This window comes from Papio anubis, chromosome 2, assembly GCF_008728515.1.
Source record: "Papio anubis isolate 15944 chromosome 2, Panubis1.0, whole genome shotgun sequence".
Lineage (NCBI taxonomy): Eukaryota > Metazoa > Chordata > Mammalia > Primates > Cercopithecidae > Papio > Papio anubis.
In genome coordinates, this window is record NC_044977.1 from 18,361,317 (window position 1) to 18,373,593 (window position 12,277).

Consider the following 12,277-nt stretch of genomic DNA (forward strand, 5'->3'; position numbering starts at 1 on the left):
AATACACGAGGAAAAGAATGTTCTAGTCCATTCTGTAACTGATTTTACCAGAATCCCAAATTTGACCATCTGTTTAGATTGCACTGCTGATTTGCTTTATAGAGTTCAAGACACATTAAGTCTTTTTAAAAATTTCTTGATACCTAATAATTGTACATATTTATGCGGTAAATATGATATTTTGCTACACACATAGACTGTGTAATGATCAATCCAGGGTATTTGGGTGCCCAACACCTTGAGTATTTATCATTTCTTTGTATTCAAACATGTCAAATCTTCTCTTTTAACTATTTTGAAATATATCATAAATTATTGTTAACTATAGTCACCCTATTGTGCTAACAAACACTAACATTTTTTTCTGTCTAACTGTATGTTTGTATCTATTAACCAACCTCTCTTTATCCTCCAGCCCACTCTTCCCAGTCTCTGGTGGCTATCGTTCTACTCTCTACTTCCATGAAAATGAACTTTTTAAACTTCTACATATCAGTGAGAACAGGTGATATTTGTCTTTCTGCACCTGGATTATTTCACTTAACATAATGACCTCTGATTCCATCCATGTTGCTGCAAATGATGGGATTTCCTTCTTTTTAGTGGTTGAATAGTATTCCATTGTGTATATGTACCACATTTGCTTCACCCATTCATCCCTTGATGGACATTTAGGTTGAATCCATATCATGGCTATCATGAATAGTGCTGCAATAAACATGGGGGTGCAAGTATCCCTTTGGTATACTGATTTCTTTTCCTTTAAAGAAATATCCAGTAGTAGGAATGCTGTTTTCTGAGAAGCCTTCCTACTGTTTTTCACATACATTTCATGTGAATGTACTAATTTACATTCTACCACAGTGCAAAAGAGTTCACTTTTCTCTGCATCCTTGTCAACATTTGAATAAGGGTGGTGTAAGTGGGCATCCTTATCTTGTTCCAGATGTTACAGGAAAGACTTTCAGCTTTCCCCCATTCAGTATAATGTTAACTGTGTATTAACTATGAATTTGTCACATATGGCCTTTATTAGGTTGACGTAATGTCCCTTGTATGTCTAAGAATTTTTATCTCGAAGAGATGTTGAATTTTATGAGATGCTTTTTGGCATCTATTAAAATGATCATATGTTTTTTATCTTTTATTCTGTTGATACGATGTATCATGTTCCATGATGTGCATATGTTAAACATCTTTGCATCACTGGGCTATATCCCACCTAATCATGGTATATTATATTTTTGATGTATTGTTGGACTTGGCATGCTAGTATTTTGTTGAGGATTTTTGAATCTATCTTCGTCAGGGGTATTCGTTTCTACTTTTTTATACTGTCTGCCTGTTTTTGGTACCAGAGGAACTCTTACTTGTTGTCATAACCCAGAATTGAAATACCAGATCCTTTGACAATAGTCTAAGGGAGATAGGCAACAGAAAGGAAAGCTTAAATAAAACTCTTTGCAAAAATGCCTATTGAGCTACATTTTGATAGCCTCTCAATGAGTAACAACTCAGTATCAGTCCTTGGTTAAAAATTGCCGATGTCTTTATTCCAACAAATGGCTCCATAAATAATTCTTAGTAGCACTTTCAGGGTACACATTTTTATCTGTGTAAGTTTTAACAAGCAATCATATGCATGGGCCATTCCATGGCTTAACAAATGGAGAATGAAAAACCAACGCAGACTAGTGAACTGTCACATCATAACATATCAGAAAGTAAGCATTGGTCCACTCCTCTAAACTTAGCCTACAGATGAAAAAGGAACTTATCAGCAGGTATCAATCCTGCTGGGTGTTTCCACGGCTTCAAGTAGTATAAATAAAATTTGTCTTTCACATTAGCTAGTACAACTGATTCCACAATGAAGGCTATAGCTGACAAACAAAAGTCTCTAAAGTCTCTAGCTCAAGTTGTTTTTTAGTTGCTTTAGATTACTTGTTGGCTAAACAAGGAGGCGTCTCTGCAATGTCTGGTATTTCTTGTTATACCTGGATAAACACATCTGGTTTTGTAAAAATTCAATTACAAAAAAAATTAATAAACAAGCCATGTCGTTAAGACAGGTTAAATCCTCCTCTAGTTCATTCTTTGATGTATTTGATTGTAGTTGGTTTGGTTCTTTGGGGGCTTGGCTAAGAAACATGCTTTAGTTGCTGTGCATTATTCTCCTAATAGTAACCATTCTAATCTCCCTGGTATGCTGTGTCCTCTCAGGAACATTAAATGCAAGCTCATAACCATCAACAATACACCAGATTATCTTGTTATAGTGAGAACAAGAAACAAGATAAACAACACAAGAAAAGTTTACTCAATGAACCTGACATCATGACTTATGAATTCCATGCTGAAACAAAGGCCAACCAGCCACGACTGTGACAGTCACACACACACACCCAAGTTTTGGCCATCATTAATAAATAAGAGGCTGATCAGAAGGGAGGGCTTATTAAAATAACTTAATAGGATGCCTTTAGCCTAAGGTGGACCCTGAGACCTGGGTTCCCAGGGAAGCAAACCAAAATGTAATGTGAATGTGTTTGTCATTAAGTGACTAACTTAGAGAAAGGAAAACTTAAGTTCAACCAATCGGAAACCATCAAATAACCTCTAATTACATAACTAGGGATTGTCCACCTAGGTAATTCAATTAAGGCAATTATATTGCTGTAACAAACTGATCTTTTTTTTTTCTTTCCTTCTCTATTCATCCTATAAAACTTTTCTTTTGAGCGTCCCCAGTAGAGCCCCAACCACAATCCTTGGTTGGATGATGCCAGATTCATAAATTGCAATTTGTTCAAATAGACTCAAAAGGACTAACGTGACTCAATTTAAGTTTTTAAAGTTTTCCATGAATTCCACATCTCTTCTGACCTCATATATCTCTACTACCACAGGTCTGCTAAGTCATATTGCCCAAATGTAAGGACTGCTTAAGCCACAGATTGAACCGTGGAGAGCCCTTTTCTGTCCTGGAACCCACTCAAAACTCTCATTATTCTCCCATTTAGACAGATGTGTCTATGAGTAGGATTTTTACAACTGTGTCAGACATGAAGAAAAGTTTTGGAAAATTTTTAAATAAGTCCTTAAATTACTGCATTACACTTTTGGACTAAGATTTTAAGAATAATAAGCCACATATCATCACACTTATTTTGCTGAATATAAAGTTATCACTTTAATAATAGTGTTTGTTAAACAATATTTTGTATCATTACTAAATAAAATTTTAAAATTTAATTATTTAATCTTGTACTTTCTGAATTTTTATTTTTGGTGCTGTACTATACATAATAATTTAGTACAGTGACATCTATTTAATATTTACATAAGAATGTATATATTTAAGATGTACTCCAAATGATTTTACTGATATGAATGTACAATAAAAATGGTTGTAAATCCCCCCTCTAGTGAAGCCACAAGCGTATACAACAGTTAAAAAATAAGAGTAAATGAGACAATCTAGGGAGAATTCTAGAATAAAAGAGGTGGGCCAAGAATACAACAGAGGGGAACAGAAGTATCATTAAGGGGAAAGAGAGAAATACGGCCCAGCATCAAAGACTGAGATGAGAAAGTAAGGAAGATAGAACCAGTGAGTATGATCACAAAAGCCAGAGGTGAAGGGACTTTCAATAGCTCTAAACACTACAGCCTGGTTAGGAAGATAGGTAGATGTTCTTTGGAGGTGACATTTAGAGTTCATTGCGACCTTACTCAGAGGAAAAATTTAGTGAAATGGTAAGGGCAGAAACCATAAATTTGAGGGATCTAAGTAGAACAATTTCTAATCTAACTCCCCATTCCCCTTGTATTGCTTATGAGTCCTTCTATATAACATACTTGTAAGATTCAGTCACCCTAGTTTACAAACCATTTTTTGATTAGCTCTTGTGCTTTCAAAATTCCAGACTTTTGTGATATGATTCCCTTACCTCCTGCTCTTCTTCATTCTCTCTGCCTATTATAATCCTACTTATTTTGCAAAGTTTATCTCAAATGACACTTCCATTGAGAAATCTTTCTTTATTCCTTGGGTCACTATGCACTTTCTTCTTTATATTTTTATAAAACTTACTTACCCTTTTTTTGGTGGGGGACAGTGGTTCACACCTGTAATCCCAGCACTTTGGGAGGCCGAGGCAGGTGGATCATTTGAGGTCAAGAGTTCAAGAACAGCCTGGCCAACATGGTGAAACCCTGTCTCTACCAAAAATACAAAAATATTAGCTGGGTGTGGTGGCATACGGCTGTAGTCCCATCTATTTGGGAGGCTGAGGCAGGAGAATTGCTTAAACCCAGGAGGCAGAGGTTGCAGTGAGCTGAGATCACACCACAGCAATCCAGCCTGGGAGACAGAGCAGGGCTTCGTCTCAAAAAAATAAAAATAAAAACAAACAAACAAAAAAACTTATTTACCCTTTTTTTGTATTACAGTCTGAATTATCCTCTAGTTAGCAATCTATGTGTCTTTCTTCCCAACTAGATTACGAGCTTCTTGTCAGGAGCCATTTTTATCTAAGAAGTTCTTATCCCCACCCTGTTCATACCCTAGTCCCCCTATGCCAATTGTCTTTTTTCCAGTGCACTGTATGTTGTAAGTACTTAATAAAGGGAAAATAAAACTGAAATTTTAGCAATCAAGGTAGTAAGTATGAATTGAGGATCTGAGGATCTAGCTCAGTTTGCTACGAAGTGCCCGAAAGATTTATAAATTGGTCTGTGACTTGAAGATATTTAATCAAGATTTACACAATCATGGGTCATACTCCTCACACCTTATTAAGTGAGAAATATATTGTAAAGCAGGTAAGTATTGTCTATTTCAAGAAGAGGAAAAATCAATTTGATTTCAAAAATTAGGAAAGCTGCAAGATCTTCTTTGAACTCAACTATTGAGATGGAAAAGAGGGAGAAGCTGTTTTAGATAAGAGAAACATTGCTAGCAAATTAATTGAAGCAAATGCACAAGGAACAGGGAAGGGAACACATGGCCAAGTTTGCTGAGATAAGGAGGAGAAAACAAGTTGATACAGAAAACAGTGAGATATCTAGAACACCAAAATAAGAAAAATTGATTTGGTTTGAAAAGTAATGGAGAATTTTACAAATTCTTGAGCAGTGCAGTATTATTTTTTCTCCCTTTCATTCAACAAGTGCTCAATTAGCACTAGAGTGCCAGACACATCCGGGCGCGGTAGCTCATGCCTGTAATCCCAGCACTTTGGGAGGCCAAGGGGGGCAGATCACAAGGTCAGGAGATTGAGACCATCTTGGCTAACACGGTGAAACCCCATCTCTACTAACAATACAAAAAATTAGCCAGACGTGGTGGTGGGCGCCTGTAGTCCCAGCTACTCAGGAGGCTGAGGCAGGAGAAGGGCTTGACCCCAGGAGGTGGAGCTGGCAGTGAGCCGAGATCGCGCCACTGCACTCCAGCCTGGGAGACAGAGCGAGACTCAAAAAAAAAAAAAAAAAAAAAAAAGAATTCCAGACACTATTCAAGATATTTGAAATACAGGATTGAATGTATCAAAGAAACCTCTTCCCTTTAAGCCTATATGCTAATGATAGTGATGGGACAGGAGTGACCGATTATAGATGTCCTAACAAATATATAATATATTGAAGAGTAAAGTGTGAAGAAGGAAACAACAGGGTAAAGGACAGCTGGTATGAGCAGAAAAGACAGTAGAGCAATTTCGGTAATTCATATGGAGAGCCAAATCATAATAATATCAGTTTGCCTGAGGGCATTGTAGGATGTGGGAACAAATTCACCTCACAGAGTGAAGAACTTGATGACCTCGGCTGCACTTTCTACACTTTCTTCGATCCTCTTTAAATACGAACTATTTTCTACAAAGCATATTAGTCACACTTCCCCCAATAACAGGTCAAACCAGCCTGAGAGTATTTTCTGCCTGTTTTATCTTGTATGTTCAGAACAGTGAATAAAATTGTAAAAATGAGATCGGTTTCATATGAATCAGCAAGATGATCATCAAACAGACTTTAGTGAAGGTCATTTGTTTTTACCTCATTATCTCACAGGGCATCTTTAATTAATTTCTAGGACTTAGTCCACAGAAATACACTGATGTCAGTGCAGAGAAATCCCTTTAGGATTTGGTGGAAAACTTTAACTTTGCAGTGTAACAGATATAATCATCAACACTGACCTACTAGTGGTCTCCCAGATTTTCATGCTTTTAATACCAAATGTTTTAGAGGCCAAGGTATATATTCTTTAATTTTATGAAAACTACATCACAAAGGAAACAATGCACTTTTACAAAGCTCTTCTCAGGAAAATCTAGGTAAGTGCTAACTTGTTTTTACTTCTAATTTTAGCAACCATACATCTCTGAATTATTTAGTACCTCTGAATTATTTAGTATCTTGTATTGTTCTTAAATTTCAGCTTTTTTCTAATCTTTCTAGTGCTTTTCAAAATTGAATGCTATGAAGAACTAGGATGAAACACAATACTGCAATTTGTCTGACTTTCTGATTGTAAGATAGAATTTCAAAACACATAGGTAAAGTTACAAAGAAATTCTGGTAAATAATTTAGGCATGTACATTGAAAATGATTGCTAACTTAACTGACTACATGGCTTACATTTATTATTTCAAAACAAATTAATAAAATAGCCCATGCTTTTAATATTTTGATTATAAAAATATAAGTCTATTTTGACCATAGAACTTATATGATTTGAATTATCAGTCAGTACGTCCTAATGAATCACTATGTAGGGATAGGAAATAGCCTTTCAAAGCAAAACAAAATTTGACTTCGAAAATCCTATTAAGATTTAAAGTATTTTCTTTTTGTTCCTAAGTGTTAGAAAGCTATAGTATAAACATAAGCTCGCTTTTACTTAGTAGCTTTTAATCTGCTATAGTATACTTCAGAAAATCTTATATAATTTTCTGAAGAAACAGAAAAATGGTAGAAAAGAGTCAATTTAGATAAAAGACATCTAAATTTTTATGTAATGATTTTATATATTTCTTTATAGACTTTTCTTTAAAGTTAATAGTCTGCAGAAACCAAAGAATCCTTAAGGAACATTGGTAGAATTCATACAGCAACTTTACTCATTCCAAGTCATCAGGGTGGAGCTAATATTGAAATTAATACTACGTTTTCCCCCATAGTATTTTACAGCTCTTTTCACAGAAGTGTAAATCACAACTAATCTCAAAATGCTTACAATATAAGAAAATTGTATAGACTTTTATTTTTAAAAAGCAATGTATACACAGGCAAGAAATTCTGAATTGTGTTAAGTATATAAGAGAGGCTCTACCATTCAGAAAATGGAAATCTGTGTGGCCTGTAGCAATTGGTTAAATCTTTAAGTAGCATTATATAAAAAGTATTCCTTATCAAAAGGAGGAAGGATTTAGGCATTTAAGAGAAAATCAACAGGAATAACAGAATGGACAGAGTCAATATTTATGAAAATGGGTGTGACACTGGGGAAAGGCATGAGAGAAGTGATAATCTATGGATGTTTATTTCTTTAAATTTCCAAGATAATTTTCTTTAAAGATAAATATTTTCCTCCTCAGTTTTAGTGAGTTTTATGCAGTTCCTAAGATTCAAATTTAACATATCTGTTATATGCTTTTTTTAGACATTCAGTCTACTGGAAGAATATATAAAAATTATTTTCTTGGAGATATATATATGTGTGTGTGTATATATATGGTCCCATATAATATATATTCTATATTATATGATATATATTATATATGTATCATAAATTTGTTTTAAGGAGGATCTTCCATACAAAACTGACAGTGAGATTATTTGAGAACAATGAACCAGATATGGGTCCCCTAGTCTTTCATGCTATCCTTGCATAAATTTATAAAGATGAACCATTTCCACTTTAAGCATCTTCCCTGGAATTATCAAAATATCCTTGTGAATCGTAAGGGTCAGAGCTTGAGGTCATAGACACTGACACTTTAGAAGAACAAACGTCCCCTAGAAGTACATGAGGATGTATTTAGAAACAGCAGGGGAAATATGACAATGAAATTCCTCTACCTGTTGTAAAAAGGAAAAAAAAAATTGAAGGAACAGTAATATGCTCTCAATTACAATCAATTACAATATCATAACCCCTCATTCATCTCTCAACAGACAAGGTGGAGATGAATGAGAAAAATCATTCCTTGACAGCTGAGTTCATCCTCACAGGATTTACACATCATCCAAAGCTGAAGACCCTTCTGTTTGTGGTATTCTTTGCCATCTATCTGATCACCATGGTGGGGAACATTGGTTTGGTTGCATTGATTTATATAGAGCATCGTCTTCACACACCAATGTACATCTTTCTTGGCAACCTGGCTCTGATGGATTCCTGCTGTTCCTCTGCTATTACTCCCAAGATGTTAGAGAACTTCTTTTCTGAGGATAGAATTATTTCCCTGTATGAATGTATGGCACAATTTTATTTTCTCTGTCTTGCTGAAACCACAGACTGCTTTCTTCTGGCGGCAATGGCCTATGACCGCTATGTGGCCATATGCCACCCACTGCAGTACCACACCATGATGTCCAAGCCACTCTGCATTCAGATGACTGCAGGAGCCTACATAGCTGGAAACCTGCATCCCATGATTGAAGTAGGGTTTCTGTTGAGGTTAACTTTCTGTGGTTCTCATCAAATCAATCACTTTTTCTGTGATGTTCTTCCATTATATAGACTTTCTTGTGTTGACCCTTACATCAATGAATTGGTGTTATTTATCTTGGCAGGGTCAATTCAAATCTTTACTATTACTATAGTCCTAGTCTCTTATTTCTACATCCTTTTCACAATATTTACAATGAAATCCAAGGAGGGAAGAGGCAAAGCTTTATCTACTTGTGCATCTCACTTTCTCTCTGTGTCAATATTCTATGGTTCCCTTCTCTTCATGTATGCTCGACCAGGTGCAGTTAATGAAGGAGATAAAGATATACCTGTTGCTATATTTTATACTTCAGTTATTCCTTTATTAAATCCTTTTATTTATAGTCTAAGAAATAAGGAAGTAATAAATGTTATGAAAAAAATTGTGAAGAAGAGAAAATTTTGTAACATTCTGAAACAAGTGTCATCCCCTCTGGAAAACTGATTTCAACTTGATAATACTTTATTTTAAACCAAGGGATAGTGAGGAAGTAGACAAGGCCAATTCGAATATAAAATATTAAATTATTTTAAAATAATGATATATGAGTTCAAAATGTTCAGAAAGGAGAAATTCCTGTAAAATATACTTCAAAATCTAAGCTACTAGCATTCATCAAAAGTGAACTAAATTATTCATGAAGTCTCAGATTGTGTCAGAGTGTAATTAGTTACAATTTTCAGCAAATCCAACAAATACTAGGAATAAGTGTCAGTACGTATAACAGTAGTGTGCATTTACTATTGTTGGCAAATTTCTGGAATCCTAAAGCATAATTTTACAAACTCAGGCACTTTCCAAGTTCTCAAACATTAGTCCCTTTTTAAGCAGAATCATCTTTGAGAAGTAAATTGTTTGTTTGAATTTGATTCTAACTTTCTTTGAGTTCTTTCAGGAGATTGCTTGAAAAATTATTTATGCAGAATATGTATTCTCTAATCAATAGTATTTTCATATTTAGTGCTAGTCATTAGTCATTTTACATTCTCAAGTTCTATGAAACAGAGTACCTGCATTGATTTCTTTTCCCTTTCTGTAATGCCATAATTTAAAAAATGTATTTCTGGGCTTGGCGCGGTAATCTGGGCTTGTGCCTGTAATCCTAGCACTTTCAGAGGCCAAGGTGGGTGGATCACCTGAGGTCAGGAGTTTGAAATCAGCCTGGCCAACATGGTGAAACCCCATCTCTACTAAAAATATTTTTAAAATTAGCCAGACGTGGTGGGTCCCTGTAATCTCAACTACCCAGGAGGCTGAAGCAGGAGAATCGCTTGAACCCTGGAAGTGGAGGTTGCAGTGAGGTGAGATCAGGCCACTGCACTCTAGCTTTGGTGTCACAGTGAGACTCTGCCTCAAAATAAATTAAATAAATAAATAAATAAATAAATAAATAGTGTGTTTCTGTGTCATTCACTCTCAACTCTTAGTAACACTGAATCCCAGACATCTACTGATGGAAGAGTTTGTGACTTACATGGAGCCAGTGAGACAGAAAAGGTTATTTTTTTCCCTGAAAAAATAAGTTTTCTTATTTGAAAAGAGATCCATAAAAAATAGTTTTTCTCTCTCTGAATGTTATGGTATGTGGATATGAAATCTAGCAGAGCCAATTCCATTTCACCATCAAGAGGGAAACCAGCCTGGGGATGTAGTCAATACTCAAATGAGGGCGTAGCTGAGGAAATCACACAGAAATAGACCCAAAATCTCTGGAGTAAACCATCTCTTCTGACTGTAGAATGCAATAGACCTTTTTATCTTTTAAGCTTATTTGGCAAAGATGTTTTATTCATGACTGAATACATACTAACAGATACATTCATGCTTATTGACTATCACTCATATTTGTCTCTTTATATTCTATTTTAAATTAATCCTCAGGTGATCTTTTAGTTTTCAAAAGACTTTTCAGTGGTATCCACTTTACTGTTCACCAAATTTATTAGATTTTTTACTCTTATTACTATTTTAATTTCTAATCACCTTACTTTAAAAAAATTGAGGGACAGAGAAATTTCTTGTCTACAGAAATATAATAGTAGAGCTCAGGAACCAAACCCAGGCTATCTGGCTCCAGAATCCATGGTCTTACCCACTAAGTCATACTGTATATAGCACAAACTAAAAGCATCAGGAGAGGAAACATTTTACAAATCTAAGCTGTGAAGTGGGCAGAGAAATAGGGCAGAGATTCAAAAGAGATATGGATCAAAGACATTTATCTCCAAATTTATTTTGAAACATTTCAAACCTACAGAAAAGTTGAAAAAAGTATATGATTAATATTCATATACTTCTTTTGGCCAGCCAATTAAACAATCAAACAATTGTTAACATTTTACAATACTTGCCTATCACCAAATGTGTATATAGGTATATAATACCTATATACATACTTATAATACATACATACATTAATGTAATACAAATGTACATATATATTACGTGTCCATATGGATATTTAAACAAATAATACATATACACATAAATATATACATACAATACATATATATACTTAATACATATATACATAGATACATTTTGTAATAAAACATCTAAATAGGGCATTGGCTTGTTATTAGCAGTTCCACCAACCTGAACTACTTTAATTGTAAATTATTGTTGGGCTTATGGCAATAACAAAGCACTAAGATGCTGTATTTTTTGCATAAATGATGCAAAAAATAGGGATTCCAAGCATCTAAACAATATTTATTTATTAAATACACAAATATGAAAAAAAAATTGACTGAGAAATTGCTATCTTGCTATGCACTAAGCTAGTGTCAAAGAAAACCAGAGCAGGACAGAAGTTAGAATGCTAAATATAAAGTTTATTCAGGACTATTGCCATAGGGGCAGAAAAACCTCAGCGTAGGACTGGGCTTCATTTCAAATGCAGTAGGGAAAAGGGAGGTCTTATAGCCAAGAAGCAGGAGGTGGCCAGCGGATGAAAAATTATTAACAGGAGACATCAAGTCTAGGGGGAATTCTGGTTGAACCAATCTAAAAGGATTTATTTATTCTTTTATTTATTTATATTTGAGATCAATAAATCACTTTGTCACCCATGCTGGAGTGCAGTGGTATGATCATAGCCCACTGAATCCACAGAACCTGAATCCTAACAAGATTTTTGCTGAAGGCAAGCCGGAGTATTTGGATACCAAGAATGGGAAGTAAAGAATTTTGATCAGATATAGAAGGTCATCAGGTATTGAGGATGGGGGGATTCTTGCTAAATTGTCTTTCTGCATTATTTACCAGAAGTAGATTTTGCAAGAAAGTACACAAGTGAGCCTAAGAAAAGGTTCAGAAGCCTGACTATGGTTTGTTAAGGGAAAAAGAGGCATTCTTCCCTTAAGTTTATTTCTCCTCCAGTTTGTTCATTTATGACCAGCAAAACCATCTGCTGGTACCTGGTGAAGGTTGCTAATTGTATTGTGAGATCGATGAGACATTGAATGAGAAGACACCCATAAAGAAAAACAGAATGATAAATATTAAAGGCTGCTCTGCTGGGTTTTTTTTTCTTCCAAGAAGGAGGATTAGAAGC

The 12,277-nt window shown here is 34.9% G+C and overlaps 1 protein-coding gene across 1 annotated transcript; it reads left to right on the top strand.

The window, feature by feature from the left end:
- Window positions 1-7,007: 7,007 nt before the first annotated feature.
- On the top strand, window positions 7,008-9,868 carry LOC101018025 (olfactory receptor 5K3). The gene has a single exon (XM_021933963.2). It carries the CDS (start codon window positions 8,194-8,196, stop codon window positions 9,163-9,165), a length of 972 nt encoding a protein of 323 aa, XP_021789655.1. The 5' UTR covers window positions 7,008-8,193; the 3' UTR covers window positions 9,166-9,868.
- Window positions 9,869-12,277: the final 2,409 nt, after the last annotated feature.

What these genes read in the sequence shown, in the direction of transcription:
- LOC101018025 (XM_021933963.2), top strand. Translation starts at nt 8,194, where the DNA reads ATGAATGAGAAAAATCATTCCTTGACAGCTGAGTTCATCCTCACAGGA.